This window comes from Lepisosteus platostomus, chromosome 7, assembly GCF_059453375.1.
Source record: "Lepisosteus platostomus isolate fLepPlt1 chromosome 7, fLepPlt1.hap1, whole genome shotgun sequence".
NCBI lineage: Eukaryota > Metazoa > Chordata > Actinopteri > Semionotiformes > Lepisosteidae > Lepisosteus > Lepisosteus platostomus.
In genome coordinates, this window is record NC_142617.1 from 56,361,183 (window position 1) to 56,381,625 (window position 20,443).

A 20,443-nucleotide genomic window follows, 5' to 3' on the forward strand; every position below is an offset into this window, starting at 1 on the left:
GGCAAGAATTACGGAATATATTATAGACATTTGCTCGCTTATTTCCATTTCTACAAGCTATTTTCTGAATCAGACAAAAACAGGGTATATATGAAACTAGAATACTGGTAAGTCTTGTTCCTTTGGCTTTTTCGCCTGGGCCAACACTAAATGTCTTCCTTCTGCAGCCCTGCAGCACAGCAAATATAGCCCTGAACCGAACTGACGTTTTGGTGTTCAAGGAGCCCATTGGGTTGACTTGGTCCATGCCTTAGAGGATTATAATACTTGAGTCAGGCCCACTTGTAGTCCTCTGTGTTCAAGGCTAAAAGCATTCCATTCCCATAAGCCCCAGAATGTATCTGGTCTCACTTTTCTGCCCAGAGCAGCACTAACAAAAATTGTGCACAGTACTCGAAATGAGTTCTTTCTAGTGTGTTCTGACATTACATCCCCTGGCTCAAATTATACTCTTTTAACTACAGTTATATTCTGTTCTCCTTTTTATTTCTTCTCTTTCTCATAAGTAGACAAAAGTTTTTTTTTTTCTCATTTATATAACTTATTATACATTATTATGTAAGTAACGTTTTCATAAATTTGTGTACATATTCCCAGAAGGTTGAACGTCTTCATCAACACCAGTTTTCCAGATATTATTTCATAACTTACAGGAGTATTTTGATTCTCGCTGACACACTTCACCGAGCCTTTTCTTTCTAAATTCTCACTTGCCCAAACTTTGTTCAGTAAGCTGACAAGCTAAAAAAATCAAACATGCCACCAGCAAGCGGAATCAACATGCGGAGAAAACTGGCCATTTAAACATCTACATTCTGATGACCTACCCACCTAAGCTAAACCTCTGACAGAATCGTCTTTCCTCAGACACACAGACACGCTCTGTTTCCAGACAATAACCCAAGAATCCTGGCAAGCAAACCTTAGCCGTCTGTTGACGGAGCTGGAAGGAAGCTGAACTGGCAGTTCGCCATCACATCAACGGAGAACTTTCTCATCAAAGGGGGGGAATGACAATTTATGTGCAGCCAGTTCCAGTTCTATTCAGCCCTTGTAAGTTTACTTCTAAAGTGTGCTGTAGGGTTGCTGCATTCACGTAGCGAAGTGAGATCACATTAAACTGGGTGGAACGGTGACCTGACACTGCTTCCATGCACCTCTAGCGTCCTGAGTCGGGTCTGGTGCACCTTCTGTGTGGAGGCTGCATGTTCTTTCTGAGCCAGCATGGGTCTCCTCTGAGTTCAGGCTTCTCCCCATCTCCAAGAACGTGCCACCCAGGTAAATCTGTGTGGTTAAGCTGTTCTAATTGACTGTGTCATATCGTGGTCCTGCCTGGTGCTGCGTGTGTGATAAAGCAGATGGGTGGATGTATCAGTGACACATTTCAATTAAACTTTCTGTTGTTCTAATGATCAGCACGCTGGACAACAAAAGGCCAGGATTAGGTGTGATGTTTTGAATCAATAAAGGCGACCTTAAAAGGAAATCCTTTTCTTTAACCTTCGTATTTCGGGTTCCGCCGGACTGCTACTGCACTGAGGGCTTTGTGTTCAAAGACTGACAATATCTAAGGGTACTAAGAATGTAATATCTGCCTCGAAGAAATGGTGTAACTATAAACAATCAGTGCAGCAGTGAATTATTTACTGGATGTCGGTCTAATTGAATGCTCATTCCTTCTTAATGAATCCCAACATTGCATAAGCAAAGTGTGACACAACGGAACGAATGGTCTGTTTATTTCAGTCTGTTAGTGCTGGCCGGTGCTGTGCCTATGAGTGACACGTCTTAATTGTTTTCATTAAAAAAAAATCCCACTTTTGCTATTCCCATACGGCTTTCCAGTGCCCACAAGCAGCGCTTTGAGCGGATCCGTGCTAAGTGTCAATTTAACAAGCAGTAACTTGACAACACATGGTCGCTGCTGGCATTGAATAATTAAAAGCAGAATTTAATACCCGACGAAGGGGGCAAGGAACAGAGTTGAGGCGTGAATTTTAACACGCTTTCTTATTAGATTATTTTAATTAGGCATAATAAAATGATTTGGGGAAAAAAAAAGATCTGTTCAGCAAATTACCTGTCCGTTCAATGAATGTGGTACTGCGACGGTCTTCCTCTAAAAGGTCCTGTCTCTTTAATATTTAGATATGTGCAGCTGCTTTTCTGTCTTTATTGCTCGATGCCCCGATGTGTTTTTTTCCTAGCAGTTGCAGTGAAAGTTTGTGGAGCTGGGGTGTCAGTGAAGCGGTGTTACACAGCTCCGAGGGAGGGAGGGAGGGAAAGAGAGACAGAGAGGGAGGGAGACGGGGGGTTGCGCTGTCAGACTGATGGGAGTTAGCCCTGAAACGGATCGCTTTTGTGTCGAGACTATAGCAGAATCTGTACAGGCACAAACCTGGACCAATGACCTACCCCACGAAGAAGTAGATTGATTTTTTTTTTCTCTTGGCTTCCCAGAATGACATTACCTCTCGCATTCATATAGTTTTTATTTTAAGCAATGTGCCTCATTCCGTCATGACTTTTGAATTTCGGTCACTGATATTTGGGATTGTAACGCTTCTTGCCTTCTTCCTTATCCTAGCAGACATCTCTGAAGTCGAGGAGGAAATCGGGTAAGTATGTTTAATACTGTATTTTTTTCATGTAACGCCTCACTGGGTGTTAAGGAGACGCCTTCAGATTTGCAAACCCTTGCGTGAGACCTCCACCAAGCCAAACCTAAAGTAGTTGTCTGACTTCATTGGGTGGCCGTTCATTTACTGAAACAGGTTTAAGCCCTTTAAGAAGGAGAACTTTATTCAAAATACTTCATACTTTGATCTGAAACATTGGAAAAAAATATTTAAGCTTTACCACTTTCAACAGAGATGTTTGTATCAATTGGTACTCATTTTATTTTAGAAGGCGGTATTATTGTTGGTGTTACTATAACCTTCATCCCAGAAATGGCATCTTTATTAAGCTACGAACGCGCATTAAGTTAATCTAGAATCCCCAAACCTCACAGGTTTTTACAACAGCATTCATCCATTATGAGCATGAGTTATTTCGCTCGGATTGTTCTGTCGACGTTTTCCCGTTTCATATGAGAATGTTAAGAGCTCTTATTGAAAAGGGCTCCAGCCCTAAAGATGCTCGAACAGCCCAGCTCCCCGGCAGTGTGGAGTGAGTTGGCAGCAGGAAGTCCCGCAGTTACGGAAAGGAGACTCATCTGGGGAGCGCCGTTATCCCCGTGAAAGCGCTGTACATCGCTTCGGAAGGATTTGGGCGTGTGAAGCAGGTGGTTTCGATGCAGCTTCAGCGATCTCTGGATACCACCCCTAGCTCATCTCAGTTATTACCTTCAGTTGCATGCGCTTGCTTTCAGAGCTTTTTTAGATCCAACTGTTCCGGTCTCAGTTCTGTAATGCACTGTACCTCGCTTTCTGGGCGATTTAGTGCATTGGGTGTTTTGTGATTGACATAGTAAATATACCAGAGCGATCATCATCACTGCATTAAACGCGTCAGTTTTGTCAGCAGTTTTGAAATTACCGGTGCTTTGGCAGATGCTGTTTCTTTCCCGTTTTGTTTCGAGGTTCACTTGTTTGCCGGTGTTAAACCTGGATCTATTCCACTCCAAAATCTAATTGGGCAGGAATTAATTGTTCCAGGATCTTACCGTCTGGGTTGGAGGGTCTGTCGTCATTGCTAAAATAGACCAGTCTTTCTCAGTAGTCGATTTTTATTGTTTGTCATACTAAACTTAGCTGTTGGCACAATGCTTTCACACCCCTGCCCTTGGGATGGTGATGTAAGATGAGCTCCTGTCTCCGTCACTGAGAGCCTAAAACACGAGTCACAGAGCAGCCTCATTCAAAGTGAAAGATAAAAGTTTCCTCACCTCCTAGTTCGTTTCTAGCTGTCCTAGCTCTAGAAAAACAGCACAATGCATCTGGGGCTACTACTCTATCCTCAAGTGCTTCTGTTATGTCAGGTCAAAAAAAATTGATCATGCTACAGTAGTTGTGGCAATAGCCTCAGTTCATACAGTAGCACCTCAACTGATGTGAGAAATGGTGCTTGGAAGGAGGAGATTGCTGACTTATTAATAATAATAATAATTGCTTACACTTATATAGCGCTTTTCTGGACACTCCACTCAAAGCGCTTTACAGGTAATGGGGACTCCCCTCCACCACCACCAATGTGCAGCATCCACCTGGATGATGCGACGGCAGCCATAGTGCGCCAAAACGCTCACCACACATCAGCTATCAGTGGGGAGGAGAGCAGAGTAATGTAGCCAATTCATAGAGGGGGATTATTAGAAGGCCATGATCAGTAAGGGCCAATTGGAAATTTGGCCAGGACACCGGGGTTACACCCCTACTCTTTTCGAGAAGCGCCCTGGGGTTTTTAATGACCACAGAGAGTCAGGACCTCGGTTTTACGTCTCATCCAAAGGACGGCGCCTGTTTTACAGTATAGTGTCCCCGTCACTATACTGGGGCATTAGGACCCACATGGACCGCAGGGTGAGCGCCCCCCGCTGGCCCCACTAACACCTCTTCCAGCAGCAACCTTAGTTTTTCCCAGGAGGTCTCCCATCCAGGTACTGACCAGGCTCACACCTGCTTAGCTTCAGTGGGTTGCCAGTTGTGAGTTGCAGGGTGATATGACTGATGCACATGGAGGATTTTAGCTTCATCAGAGCTCCAGGAATTTGCTGGGAATTTGCCTTGGAGCTCATACTCAGGTTTGCCTTGCACACTGCACATTTCAAACCTTTGCTAAGCAATACCTGTGCATGGCGGAAAAATAAAAACTTGTTTGAAATGACCAGTGTTTACTTTAATTGATGCCTAACACTTGCCAGATGGTAAATGCTGAAACAGGTGACTTGCTTGATCTGACATATAGCAGTTCACAATGCGATGTGACAGGAGATGGGACCATTAGAGAGGGACTTGAAATTTTCTGTAAGTGATATCCATCATTTAGTAATGTATAACTATAGCATGTTGTAATGGAGAACAGGGGTATTCTCTCAATACTGGCCTGTTAAAACTTACTCTTAATGCACTGGTGCACACCAAAATGATTTAGCCGTCTGAAAAAGAGCATACACTTTTTGTTGTCAGCGAACAATTATTTTGTTTTTCAACGTGTACACTCAGCCTATTTAATTTTTCTTTGTGATCAACAGTTGAATATTTATAGAAGAAGTAACACATAACATGAAAACAGCGACACACTAGGAATGATAGGGAGCTCATGCACACAAAGTAAAACTACATTCGCTGTTAACGGATGAATCAATGCTCTAGGCGAGGAAAGCAGACAGCAGATCTCAGGTCTCTAATGTAGGTGAACCTGTACCATTCAATCCGGCGCCATCTGTGTCTAATACTGTTGACCAGAGCACCCCTTTCAGAGCTGATCACTTAAGGGTAACTACGCCCATAAACAGAATTAGCAACATAATGTGCCCATAACAGGTTTAGCTCAGAGTATGAGAACAATTTTTTTGGCAGTTAAGGTTTCCTTTGCGTCGCATTAAAAACCTCTCTGTGAATCATCATTAAGTGGAAAGACAGGGATCGGGTCTCTGCTCAGCTTGCACTCTAATAAATCAGACAGCACATTAGCTACTGTACGTGCTTCCAAAATGTGGCAATGACCGAACAGCCCCAAAAACATGGGAGGAAACTGGGTGCATGTATACTACAGACATTACAAGAAATGTGATGGGATGATTCTCATGAAGAGCCCTCTGTAAGGTGGTACATGCGCTGTGAGCTCTATGTGGTATTATGAATGCCAGTTGTACAGTAAAATCAGCTTCTACTTGGTACTCAAGATGGTATCATTAACACAGTCTAAGGTCTTTACTGAGCCTTTGCAGAGTTTACTGCAGGAAAACTCTTAGGCCGGGTGGTAGCCTCCCACCCCCAAGCTATCTGAAATCTAGATCACTGTTCTAGCTTGTACTATGTTTGTTGTTGGAACTAAACAGTATTCGTTCAAGTAGGGTTGTTCACACCCGAAGAAGGCTCCACGGCCGAAACGCTGTGTTTCTTTTCTTCTTTTTGTCAGGTTTATTCCATGCTGAAAGGAAAATAAAACAGACGCAAAGTTTCGGCTGTGGAGCCTTCTTCCGGTGTTGTGTCTCTTACCTTCCAGCGTGGAATAAACCTTTACTTGAGTCTTTGCAGCCTGTCATGCTGACGCAGCTCCCTACTTGCACTTCTATCCACGATGCTGTCCGAGGAAGAGCTTTGTGATGCAAACGCGTTGCTCTTTACTATTGTCTTTTGAATCAAGTCATCTTTTGTTCTTTTTGCTGTTCAGGTGTTTTTTATTATCTTGCACTCATTGAGGCAGTCCGTATTTTTTAGCTTTGGAAATTAAGTGGCTTCCATTCTCTTTTTAGTATTTTTCAACAACTTTCGCAAAAGCAAGCGAGGAAGAGACGCAGTATTTGTCACCTTATGACTCTGATGTAAGCAAATCCTTCGTTTGTTTCTACATCGAATCCGCGCATAGCTCTGAAGAGTCCAAAACCCTACAGAGATGAATGCACGAGATTTTCCTTCGAAAATTATGATGACGTGCTATTTGTACAGGTGGTTTATTCTTTTCATCTACAAAAACACATTGGTTAATTAACGCAATCGCGAGTCTTCAACAATTTCACGATTTTACGTTCATTACTTCATTTTTTTAAATCAGCCTTGACTAGATGCAAATGCGTGAGATGTTCAGGCCAAGGTCTGATCTGTTCCCAATGCGACTTGAGACTTGAGAGCTATGCAATTGCATAACTGCTTCATGGAAAATGATCTTGCGGCGTATCTCTACTACACAGTATTTAAATATGGATTCTTGCGTACATTTTGGCGGCGTTCACGCATTCGTATACTACGGGAAACCTGCACCACTGTGGTAGAAACACAGCCCTTTTTACAAGGCAATATAGCGGCAGAGCGAAGGCACTTCGTTTTGAAGCACCAGATTTCCCAGTGTTTGATAATCTGTTACCGAACTTTACTAACCGCAGGCAGTCCAGAAGACAGTCGAGATCCCTTATACTAGTATAATTACCACAGTAGGAAACAGTTTGTGACATCATCATAATTATAAATGTCACTCAGATGCCATAGGGACTTGAGCCAGAGAGGTTCAGCAAGCTTGATAAAAAGTTTTTTAAAACCTTAGCCACTGGACCACTTGTTCAGGACGCTGAATATGCAAAGATTTGAGCAAGCTTTCTGCAGTCCACACGCTATTCAGTGGCTAACTGTTGTAAGTATTACATGTCCGACAAAGGAGCGTGTCTCACATCTATCCTTTCCTTTAAGAGCAAGAGCTACTTAGGTAGAGAGGGATAAATCAGTGCAATCCTTTACATCTGAAAGCTTGCTAAAACAGAGGGCAGGCACTCCACAGCCTGCTGTTGAACAGCAAGTGTAGGGTGGTGTTTATTCTTCACTCTGGGGTGTTGTGTTTGTTCATCAGCTCAGCTCTTCTCACTGAAGGTGTCTGTGAGGGGAGGAAGGGGGGGGCATCTTTGATCTGTGGCTTTAAGTAAAGCGTAGCTCAGAGGCAGTAGGTAGCCATGGGTTACTGAAGACACCTTCCAGCTCTGTAGTTAAAATTCTTCCTCTTCCCCACAAAAAAATAGACAGTAGCAGCAGCAGCTGTACAAAGACCTTCTCTGACAAAATCAAACAGCAAAAAAGAAAAAAATGCCTTAAAAAATGAGAAAAAATCTACTGACATCTCAGAGCTGACAAAAGAACATTACTTTGAAGAAAGAATAGGGATTAGAATGGGGGAAAAAAACAATAAAGAAAAGGCACATAGATCTTTATATCACCATGAAAAGCTAAAAAAACCACTTGGCAAATTGAACCGTGTCTCAACAGCTGAAGGACTCTATGAATATTTAACATTTCAATTGTCAGGCTTCGTGAGGTTGTATTTCAAGTATCTTTATATGTGATAAAATGATATAGGGAATACAATCTATGCTTTAGTGGAACTGACTATTTATTTTAGTCTTAGTTGATATTATTACATAAAATCCTAATAGTTAATTTCATGGCATTGCTACAGGTACATTGTGAAAATGACATTACACCTTGATGAAGGCAAGATTAGTCATAAATCACTGGTAGATTTGAAGAAATGTTTTTGAGAACACGTGACTTTTGAAATCCAAATCTTTTTAATTTGGATCTCTAGATACACCTCCTGAATAAATACAGTTGTTTTTTTCACAGTGCCGTGAAATTTTGGGGATTAGAGTGAAATAAACCTAATTAGAGGATTGGCTGAAAGTCCAGGATCGTAATACAGGTTTCCTACCACATTGTTTGAACTGTTTCAGTGACCTTAGCCTGAGCAGCTATGATTAAGCCTCACTGTGATGTCAGTTTTCTTATGTGATTTTTTCTAAATTTGTAATGCCTTTTATACAATGCTGTAGCCAATTTAACTTCACTCGGCATCCAAACACCACTTTGTTGTGGGAAATTCTTCGTCAGAGGAGCAGGACGCAGTCTCGTCCAGATTCAGTTTTGTTGAGCTCAATAAGGACGGCAGTGTGCGCTGGGTCTGCCCTGCAGAACAGACAAACTGCAAGGGTTTCCCAGCTCTTATATATAGAACGGACTGAGAGACAAAAGCTACTACAGTACTTCACACTTTAACCTGACAGTTGACGTGACACTTTTAGCGTTTTCCTTGTTTATGGCTTCCTCTGTTTATTTTCCTCCTTTAACACTTGCAGCAGGGAATTTATTGTTGCAGCTGTTGGTACAGGTCACCTTTGTTTGCTGTATTTTGAGATTTTGGCCTAAGTTACCAGATCTAAGCAATCATTCTAATGACTTCTACAATATGGTTCAGTGCTAACATTGTAGTGCTGGATAGATGCGGTATGGATATAGATCCTACTTCAACTGATCATTTCTAGGAGGAGATGGGTGTTGTTCTGTTTTTCTTTTTATATGGTAGCACATTTAAGGAAGCTGGGGGAAAGGAACAGATGCGTATTATAGTTACGTAGTTCTACACAGACCTCCACTGTCCCTGGAGTTGTGATATTTTTAGATCTTTTACTGTTCATTGTGACAAGATAAATGTTCATCTAAAAACATCTGCATATGTTGTTTGCTGGTGTGCGTTAAATATATATCACATATGCTATCTACTTAAACTACATGTGTTTGAAATCACATCATCAATCGTGATACTTTTCAAACAACATCACAAACACAGTAGAAATATAATAAGGATAAATAGCAATTTCCTGCACTTACAAGGCACTTTTCCTCCTTAAGGAACCTTAAGAGCTTCACCTAAAGGAGAAGACCCCCCTCATCCACAACTGAAGTCAAGCACACACCTGGCTGATGCAAAATAGCCATTATGTGCCAGCAGCACCACCACACAGAACTTAAGGTGGAGGAGTACAAAGTTGCTTCACCAGTTATAGTAAGGTGGAATTATAGGGAATCCAGAATGCACAGTCCCAGAGTGGAATATAGCCTGGACAGTAGGTTTAACAACACCTTAGGCGCATTAATGACTAAGTTCTCAGAATCTTAGGATCCAAATAACAGCGAAACCCTCTACCACAGTGTCCACGGTCTCCATGTTAGGGAACAGAAAATTGGAAAATCTGGTACAGAGGGAAGAGTGTCACTTACTGGTCCACCAACATAATGATATTTCTGAGTAATGAGAAATAAGCACTTATGGTATGATTTTCAGAACACACGGCGAAAGAACTTGGTCACAAAGCACCTTCTAAAAATGTGTTTTCAGTCACTAACTGCATAATCTTCTGAGGGCTTATAACAATGTGCCACTATCAGTTTGTCGTAGCATAAATCAATCGAATACATTCCGTTACATAAATCAGGCATTAAAAATCAGTTTGCAACCTACAGTAGTTCTTAATTTTGCCTATTGTGAAACTTATTTGCTTTCTTTGAGATGGGACTCCCTTTACAAGTGTTCCTCAGGCTTTGTAACGAGCCAAACAAGCAGCAAAGTTAACACAAGGCACACAGCAGGTTGATCTGCACTACCAGTAGGAGCATATTTGTTCTCATACTTTTTGATTTTCCCAGAGCTTTTTTTCCAAGCCCACAACCAAATTAAAATTCTGTTTTGTCAATTAAGATTCCCTTAGTATGTTTTTTCTTAGTTGCATACCTGCTTCCTTACTGTGTATAAATATATTGCGCTCATTATTTATGTTTTGTTACAGGAATCATGAGGGTGCTTGGAAATTATCCTTCCACAGTTCTGAGAGTCAATCCAGCAGGTTAGTTGGCTATTTCAAGCTTGTTTGTGTATTTACAGTATCTCATTACTTTCACAGTCATATTTTCTGCAGGCTTTTTTTCCCTTCTGCTGCGTCAAACAATTATTTCATTTAATCTTTCTGGACCCCCTGTGAGCTCACATTTAGTGATGTTTGAAATTACACTGGGTATTGTGCATTTTTAGCAGAATGTCATGGAATTCTTATTAAGTGCTATTCTGGATTTGACCCTAGGCAAAAATGTCTCTAATAGAAACTAATTAGTCTGTCGGTTTCCATAGAAACATTAGAAACCTCTAAGGTCTGAAATGATGTCTGATTTATCAAATGATGCCTATCTAATTAAAATAAATCATTAAACGCTTATATATAAAAACATCACTGTATTCCGTGGAGATTTCAGTACATCAGCTCTGCCTGTGGAACCCACAGAGGAAAAAAAAAACATTTTTGGTAATGTATGAGAAAAGAAAGTCATGTTTTTATCAAATAGGACACTGTTTCCTTGTCATACCTTATCGGTCACGTTACTGATAAGTGAGTATTAATTTGATCTAATTTCTGAGAATATTAAGGATTCAATAGATTTTCTGAAGAAGAGTTTGCCTGCGCATCAACCTCCTCCTTAATCCTTTCATGCTCACTCATAGAGTTAGGAATGAGGGAAAAAAATAACGGCAGACTTCATCTGAGACTTCACCAAGTAAACATTGAGACAGTAAGGATTTTAGATTTTCCTGCGTAAGAAAGTGACACCTGATGTCTCAAGGGCCCAGTGGAGCAGGCAGACAAGAGGTTAAGATTCTGCAGGTTAGCATTGACTTCATTGAAGTCAAGCTTGGCATTCCAGAGCGACTGCTTTGTTCAGAGAGTTTCCATTTATGCTTTCCATTTACTCGAGAAGCCCACATGAGTTTTGGCTGTGTCGTTGTGTCAGTTCCTTTGACCCTACTCATTCATTCCATTACCATTTAAATAAAAGCTCAATTATGTACTTAAGTCAGAGGTATAACATCTGCCCAAACCGATCAGATAGCCTCGACTCATATCCAGGACTGGTGATATCCAAGAGAGAATCTTACTGAGATGTTTCCCCAGGCTGTTGTAGATCAAGCTCCTTGGTGTGTGAAGCTCATGTCCTGTGAAAATGGCTGTAGATCACTTTGTTCTCATGGAGAATTGGGCACTGATGCCTTTTCCTGTTATTTCTCCATGAATGTAGAAATGGAGCTACAGAACCAGGGCCTACTCTTCCAGCTGTGGTTGGGGATCTCGGAAGAGTCATCAACAACAGCATTGAGTCTCCATCTTCTGATTGGAGATTCAACAGAAGCCTTTCAAACATTATCAGGTACAGAGACTGATTAATTACAGAGCATGTCTATGGCTGGAATATAACAATCATTGGAGAAAGGTTTTGTTTCATGCATTCTTCTTCTGCTGTGCTAAATTCTTTGAATGTGTGTAATCTGAAATACATACTCAGGAAAGCCAATGGATGAAACTGAATTTATCCTTCAAACACCCAAGATTACAGAACTTTGTATTTTTACCCTCTATATTGTTTGTTTCAGCAAAAGATTGAAACAAGCACCAAAGCAATTGATTAGAGTAATTTTTCAGCTTTCTTTGAACCAAACCAAAGTTCCCTTATTTCTTTTATAAAAGTAATTTCAATCTAACACTGAAAAGCTTTAGAATAGGATAGTTTTTTCTTGCTCCATTACCAGGTCACTGTTAACTTGTAATTCCAAAAAACTAGAAGCAGATTTTGGCAATTATGTTGATTTGTGTGCTTGGTTTGCTTTCGCTTTTCTTTAAAGAAAGAGCATCTTGAAATTTCTGGATGCAGAAAAGGATATTTCAGTGCTGAAAGGCAATCTGAAGCCTGGAGATACTATCCATTATATATTTGACCGAGAGAGCACTATGAATGTTTCTGAAACCCTGTACCAGCTCATCCCAAAAGTGTCCCCAATGAAGAAGCAGCACTACAGGCAGTGCGCTATTGTGGGCAATTCTGGAATCTTGCTGAAGAGCCGCTGTGGAGCTGAGATTGACTCCCATGACTTTGTCATCAGGTAAACTCGACCTGTTTTGTGTGGCATGTTGGAAATCTTCTTTTGGATTAATCAGACTACAGTTCTCCTAGAGCATAAAAGCATTCACCTCTGGGTATCCCTGGTATTCAGTCTGATCTTTTGCCTTAAATGACTTGAAATGAACTATGTCTGTCTTTTTAAAATGCTCTTCTGAAACATAAAATGATCATAGTTTATAAAATAATTTGTAGAATATTATGAAATAATAATATAGAAAAATAATTTGTTCCCTTGAATAAGAGCGAAGAAAGGCACTGTAAATAAGGCACTCGCTATTGAAGACAGTAAATCTTTCCTACTGGGACTGTGCCTTTCCACACGGGCTAGAATGCTCCCCTCTGTCCTGGAGGGACTTATGTTGCAGTTCTGCTGATACTTCTATGTTTTGTATCATTGCTCCACTGTCTGTCTCTCTCTGGTAGACCTATCCCTTCAGATCAATGTGTTAACCTGCCTGTCACACATGCGTGCTGTTGGCACGTTCACACTGAGCAGGCTGGGAAACCTCTGCCAGATGCACTTAGTGCACAAAGTAGCAGCTTAGGGTGTGCGTTCTGCTGGGAGAAGGAGGGTGGGCGCTGAGAATGGAAGTGCGATACGGAGCGCCAAGGGATTTGGAAATACATTAGGGCAAAAGCTTTCTCTTCTCTCTCTTAGACGGTATTTACATTCACTGCTGGAGCCTCCACCCCTCCGCTGCACTGATGGCTGTAGATCTGTAGAGTGGAATCGCAGCATAGATTCAGCTTTTGATGGGTTACCAGCGGGAAAGAAAATTCAAGAAACTTAACTGCACAGATCCTCTGTGGCTGGTCCTCTGATTTTAGAGCTTCAGTCATAACGAGATGGATACAGCCAGCCCAATCTGTGCAGTGAATGCCGTTACTTTTGTGTTTTAAGGACTGTCCTCGGAGGTTTCCCTTGTCCGAAGAGTGTGGCAGAATTGTACTTAGGTGTCTATTGTTTTTTCTAAGCAGAGTCAGTTCCAGCTAGAGATATACATATCGACTACACTTACCCCTTGAAATGAGGTTATGCTCTAATAATGTATTAAGCGTAGTAATTATTGTTTGTTAAGTAGCTAAGTTACCCAAGTGAATTAGCTACTTTGTGTACTCAAGCCTGCAATTGCAGATAAAGTGCTGGTTTGATCAAACTCCTGCAATGAAATAGAAGCCTCAAGCATTGCTTTCCCTGTTCTAGAGAGTAAGCAGACTATAGCAAAAAGGGGGTGAATGGCTGTCTGTATAGGATTTTTTCTAGGCCTTGATGTTAATGGTCAGTGCTGATACAGGGCCTCTGGCTGCTGCCGTCTCAGGTGTAACCTGGCTCCAGTGGAGGAGTACCGTACCGACGTGGGCCGGCGGACCAGCCTGGTCACCATGAACCCCTCGGTTGTGCAGCGCGCCTTCCAGGACCTGGCCAGCGCGCACTGGAGGGAGCGCTTCCTGGAGCGCCTGAGCTCGCTCAACGGCAGCGTGCTCTGGATCCCCGCCTTCATGGCCAAAGGGGGCGAGGAGCGCGTGCAATGGGCCAGCGAGCTCATTCTCAGGCACGGCATCAACGTGCGCACGGCCTTCCCCTCGCTGAGGCTACTGCACGCTGTCAGAGGGTAAGGAGGCCCTCCTGGGCAGTAAGATAGGCCGCAAACACTGGATCCATTCCAGCTGTTTCTTCGAATCAGTCGGGGTTCAGCTTCGGCAGCATGACTGAGTAGCTTGTTCCCTAACCCCATGACCCTTTGTGTGAAAAGTGCCTCTTTCCTCGGTTTGTAATGCCCTTCCACTTGGTGTGCATTGAGACAAAATCTAAAAAGACGACTGGTTGGGATGAACCCAGATCTACAACAAGACTCCCTGCTCCCTGGATGTTATTGTCTTAAGGCAGTGGGTCCCAGTCCTGGTCCCGGTGACCCCCACAGCTCCAGGTTTTTCCAGTCGAGCCATCAAAACCTTCATTGACTGAATAACAGGATTAATGTGAACTGTTTGTTCCCAGATCCTGAACACGTCGGAGTTTTAACCATTGCATTTTGTAAGTGAAATAAAATCCCTGATTTGGGATTAGAAACAAAATACAAATATTCCAACGAAGCAACTTCTTGGATCAATTAAGGCTTCAAGTATCTAATGAAAGTAGAAAGAAATGAAAACCCCCAGGATTGGACACCACTGCCTTAAAGGAATTGGGAAAAAAACACTATTTAAATTTTTTAAGCTGAACTCAGATGTACACTGAATATGCTGTGAAAAGTTCTTGATTTGCATTAGGTACATTGAAAATGAGTTCTTGTCTGCCATGGTTTCGCTTGACATCATTCACCATGGAAATGATATGTTGAAAACTGTGGCAGACCAGTAGATAAAGTGACTGCAGTGTAACAGATAATCAGCCACTACATGCTTCCAAAAGGCCTCTATTGTAAATAGGCTCATAGGGTGTTAGCTTGTTAATTATATGAATGCTGAAGGGTTGGTGTCCCCATTCCCAGATGGGGTTGAATTATTGGTGTGTTATAAAAACGGCTTGCACATTGGCAGGGTTTGGTAGCAGTCATGGAAGTCCTATAGGTCTTACAAAATAAGGATAAAGCAAGGTCTGTCATGCTCATCTTACATGAAAAGACTCCAGAACTAAAAATTACAGTAATTTCAAGGGACTTTCAGTATTACTGAGGCTGTGAGGTGTCCCACTAGATCGGTACACCAGTGTCTGTAGTAAATTTATAGGTAATGTACAATCCTAAAAGAGTCAAACAAAGTGGAAGCAGTGTTAATACAATACAATTAAGTGATTTTATTGTATTAACTTCACATAAGTCAAGTTCAGGATATGATAAAAGCCAGAAGACATGATGGTTCTCCAGGAACAGGAGTGAATAACAATGCAGTACACTGTCCGCTCTCTGCTAGTAATGGGGATTTTTGTGGCTTTTGGTCATGGAACTATGAATGAATGAATGAATGAATTAATTAATTAATTAATTAATTGCTTACACTTATATAGCGCTTTTCTGGACACTCCACTAATGGGGGACTCCCCTCCACCACCACCAATGTGCAGCATCCACCTGGATGATGCGACAGTAGCCATAGTGCGCCAGAACGCTCACCACACACCAGCTATCAGTGGGGAGGAGAGCAGAGTTATGAATCCAATTCATAGATAGGGATTATTAGGAGGCCATGATTGGTAAGGGCCAATGGGAAATTTGGCCAGGACACCGGGGTTACACCCCTACTCTTTTTGAGAAACACCCTGGGGTTTTTAATGACCACAGAGAGTCAGGACCTCGGTTTTACGTCTCATCCGAAAGACGGCGCCTGTTTACAGTATAGTGTCCCTGTCACTATACTGGGGCATTAGGACCCACACTGACTGCAGGGTGAGCACCCCCTGCTGGCCCCACTAACACCTTTTCCAGCAGCAACCTTAGTTTTTCCCAGGAGGTCTCCCATCCAGGTACTGACCAGGCTCACACCTGCTGAGCTTCAGTGGGTTGCCAGTTGTGAGTTGCAGAGTGATATGGCTGCTGGCTAAGGTTCTATTAATGTCTGCATAATCTGTTGCCTAATTTGAAATGGCACTTACAGGGCTTGTAGGTAGAGCAGGAGTTCAGTAATTAAACACATTTCTGTTTCCACATTTCGGTCTTCTGATTGCAGTGTTTGTACAGACGGTTCAGGGGGCAAGGGAGGGCAAGTGGATTTGAGCAACTCTTCTTGCCTGTGATTGTGCTGTGGTTGAGAATGGGAACCTTTGTGATAGAGCATGTGCTGAGATCCCGTTACATCCGACTACACTTTGTTATTTAGGGCACCTCATTTCTGCCAGTTTCCCTTGGGGATGTTACATAGCGAGAATGCGCCAAGCGATTGGGATACTGGAGTGCTGTCGTCACTGCAGGGCTGCTTTCGCTGGCAGGCAAGGAGGTTTAGACCAGGAATGAGACAGTTGAAGATGAGGCTTTTTTTATTTTGAACAGCAAATATGATGAGGATTAGGTGGACTGGAGCTTAGAGGAATGTGATATTGGTGGACATTAGCAGGCAGCAGCATGGTTAGGGCTCTGGACGAAGGACTGTAAGGTTGTGGTTCAACTCACAGGTGGCTCTGCCACATCCTCAGTGTGTTCACCGAAAGCCCTTTGGTGAATAGTTAATGATTGTATTATTCTTTTATTTTACTACAGAAGTCATTCTGTTTGGGAAATTCAGAGATTAATGACATATTTGTCCCAGCAATGATACCAAGAAAACGGTCAACAAATGATTAAGAAAACAAGCAAACTAAGAGGTTTCATAATTTCCAAAACAGAATGTCCTGTGATACATCTTCATAAACTTGAGTTTTTTTTGCCGTTTATTTAAAGACCTCGTTTGTAGGCTGCAAAGGAAGTTATATTCTGCTGGCATCTTAAAAATACATTGCAATAATAAGAATAATCAAAATAAGGACAGCTAAAAGATCATTTTGCTTTTGAGTCCTCATGTTATATTTTTTACATTTTCTTTACAGGTACTGGCTAACAAATAAAGTTCCCATTAAAAGGCCCACGACCGGTCTTCTGATGTACACGCTGGCCACGCGCTTCTGCGAGGAGATCCATCTGTACGGATTCTGGCCCTTCTCTCTGGGCCCCAATGGGCTCCCAGTGAAGTATCACTACTACGACAGCCTGACTTACGAATACAGGGCCCAGTCCAGCCCCCACTCCATGCCTGTGGAATTCAGAGCCTTGAAGAGACTGCACAGCCAGGGCGCGCTGAAGCTGCACACTGGGGAATGTAACGCACGATCATAGCGTCAGCACGAAGCGGGATGAGAATTCCATAAATAACACCTGAAACTAAGCTGGGAAAGGGCACCTTGCCAGGGGTGTGTACATAAACGTATACCTGGCGTGTACCACCATCGGAGGAAGAAATACAATAAAGAACGGAACCACTATGTGCGAACAGCACAAGCATTTTGCAAGATCATTCAGAAAGGAGCATTTATACTTAGTACAAACCCAGGCGCTGTAGTTGTGTTATTTTTCTCAACCAGCAGAGCTGCCTGAATGTTGGGAGAGGTTTTGCATGAGTATAAGGAATATGAATTAAGGAATAAGGCTCTGGCCCTTTTCAGTCCAACTTTATAACTAATTCCCACCGCCTGGGCAAGAATGGACTGGACAAGTGTGGCCCCACCTTAGGTCAAGGACTATTTCCTGCAGCGTTTGCCTGGCATGACTTGCAACAGGGAGCAGGCTGCAGTCATGGGAAGGAAGGCAGATTTGATTCTCTATAGATTTGTTTTAAGGAATTTTTCTCTTATAATTATTTATTCAGGCGGTATTGTTTAAAAGAAACAAACCAAACCAGTGTCTCCTCTTCTGTTTGCCCAACGAGCTAGAGCTGAAAATGAATCTTTTGGACTTGAAAAGCAGGACAGGCAGCTTGAGTGGGAGCACGTAGAAGGGTTCTGCACACCTGTTCCCATTTCCCTAATTGACCATGGGCAGACTACCCACGCATTGTTTGTCTCTGTTCTTGCACTGCTACTCAACTTAATAAATGCACTCGAGCAACCTACTGACAGGGGATCATTTTATTCTGGGAAATAATTTGGAGCACCTGTGTTCTAAGGAAAGTGCTAAGGAAAGAACAAACGATCTTGAGTGTCAGGGAATCATAAAATCAGGTGAGCAGCTCCGGCATTTCGCATTTACATCAATGACAAAAATAAGAGGTTTGATTTGATAAGCCAGGGAGAGAACTGAAATGTATTGATAATTAAAGAGGAACTGCAATGCCATTTTTATATCTCGGAGGGTTCGAAAGAATCGGCATTGATGAGTGCAAAGTGATGAGTGAAGGTAAAACACACACAGTGACATGTAAAAGCTCCAATTTACATCACAAAATAGATTACATTTCCAGGTGTGTGCAGCAACATATTCTGTGATTCAGAATGCGGCAACAAAACTTCAGGTGAGGTGAAGCGGCCCTATTACACTGTAAACAAGCAGGCTTGTGAATCCACTGCTTTTAATCTAATAGAAAAATTGCTCTAGACTTTGAGCTGTTTTTGTCGACAAATACTACTTGCTTATTAACTCTGCATGCAGATCATGTTTGAACATTTCTGTGGTGAAATGTCACAACCTGCACAACCTGTGCTTATTCGCTCGTACATTGTAGTACATGTGTCATTTGTAGTGACTAGTGAGTAGGAAGGGCTGCTTAATGTCGCAATTAGTGGGAACTCTTGCTCTCACCCATGGCAAGACCAGGGGTTTGTGACAACATGATGACTTACAGTACTTTTACAAACTAAGTTGTGCTTAGTTCAGAATTTGTCAACTTTTTCTGTATCATCAAAGAATTTGTTACCAAGATTTAATAACTGGTCGGAGACACTGGGACTGCAGTTCCCCTTTAATGTACTTTGGAATTGAGCTTGGCAGATTATTAAGGTTATGTAATATGTAGCAAGGTAATGTTTTCTGGAGCATATATGCGGTCCTATGGCACAAAAAGATGTTTTGTTTTTTTCCAGTCTGTTTCTTCTTACTTACTAATATAAATGTAGTAAAATGTACTGGAGCATCTATGTTCATTCCCTTTGGAAATAAAATGTACCACATAAAATGTATCACACAGTAGCCTGGTATTCCTGTCTATCAAGTTATCTTTCATGTCTTCAGTTTCTAACATGAAAACGTGCAGTATTCAGCCTCCCAACCAGAGCTTGGCTGAGTCCGGGTTTGAGCCTAGGACATATCACTAGCTGATTGTAACCAGGATTCCTGCAATTTTAGCACAATTGTTCATGCGCTGCAGAGTGTAGGGTGTGATTTGTGGGCCAGAGCTTTCTGGATCACAGCAACCCCTGTGCCCATCCATGACTTGCAGTCTTGTGGTGCTGTTGGTTAGAGGAGTCCAATTATCCCCCATGTGTGCTTGTGTGCTTGGCAGTAGCAAGCTGAGACATGAAAAACACTATTGGTGATTCTAAATCAGGTGGGTATAACAAAAATAATTATTCTATTTTGTTAAATATCCCATATTCTACCTCCTTTTTCAGGCAATTTCTATTGTCCTTTTCTCACTTGCAGAGCACACTCTTATCCAGAAGATGGCAGTGCTCGAACAAAACTAAGTCTTGAGCTCAGCTAACTACTTGTTCCATAAATTTTGCTCATATTGTGGTCAGAACTGCATTGATTGTATTACTTTTTTAAGAGAATATTTCCAGCATAATTGGTCCCTTTAGAAAGTACTGCTGCAATCCTCCAGCTGTTGATTAAGAACAGTTTACACAGCCTGCCATATTAAAAAAAAACCTTAAACCCAGCAGAAACAGTCCCATTTCCCCCAAAAGCATGCGTACTAGTCTTCTTAATGACCATCTGCATCAGACCCTGCATGATACATAGAGCTCAGCTAGAAGTTGCTGCTGTGTGTGTCTGCTCCATTTCTTTCCTACTTTCAATTCTTACCAATCTGATTTTCTCAGCTGCTGCCCAGATATGCCGTGTTTCCTGAAGCTGGTGAATGTCCATTGTAGAGAGGATATCCCTCTTAATCTGTTGTTTCAGTCCTGCCTAAGAGGTCTCAGTGGACTTGGCTGAGCTAATTCACCCCACCACACCTCACTACACAGTGTGTGTACAGACTTTTCTTGGCTAATTGACAACTTTTTATTTGTTTTAATTGGTTTGCAGTTTAATTGACATCTGGTGATATTTTAATAATTGTCTCTTCTTGGCTCCCGAATTACCAGTGTTTGGTTATTCATACAGTGAGACAGCGGGGTCACAAGAGACAGTCAGTTTTTCCTCATTACAGGACTCCAGCTCAAAAGCGTATGAGAGCTTTCACTGCAATAAAATAAGGAGCCCAAAAAGCTCAGTGTCGTTTTCTTTTCTGAAAATATAACACAGTTAGGCTTTGCTGACAACCTTCTGTTATATGAGTAATCTTACACGGTGCCTACAGGCATTTGTCCTACTTATGTAAAATGGCAA

At 42.0% G+C, this 20,443-nt stretch overlaps 1 protein-coding gene across 1 annotated transcript; it reads left to right on the forward strand.

Annotated features, from left to right (window-relative positions):
- Window positions 1-2,242: 2,242 nt before the first annotated feature.
- Window positions 2,243-19,068, forward strand: st8sia2 (ST8 alpha-N-acetyl-neuraminide alpha-2,8-sialyltransferase 2). The gene is made up of 6 exons (XM_088641355.1): window positions 2,243-2,618; window positions 10,271-10,327; window positions 11,550-11,678; window positions 12,151-12,408; window positions 13,748-14,041; window positions 16,948-19,068. Exons 1-6 carry the CDS (start codon window positions 2,521-2,523, stop codon window positions 17,231-17,233), a joined length of 1,122 nt encoding a protein of 373 aa, XP_088497481.1. The 5' UTR covers window positions 2,243-2,520; the 3' UTR covers window positions 17,234-19,068.
- The last annotated feature ends 1,375 nt before the right edge of the window (window positions 19,069-20,443 follow it).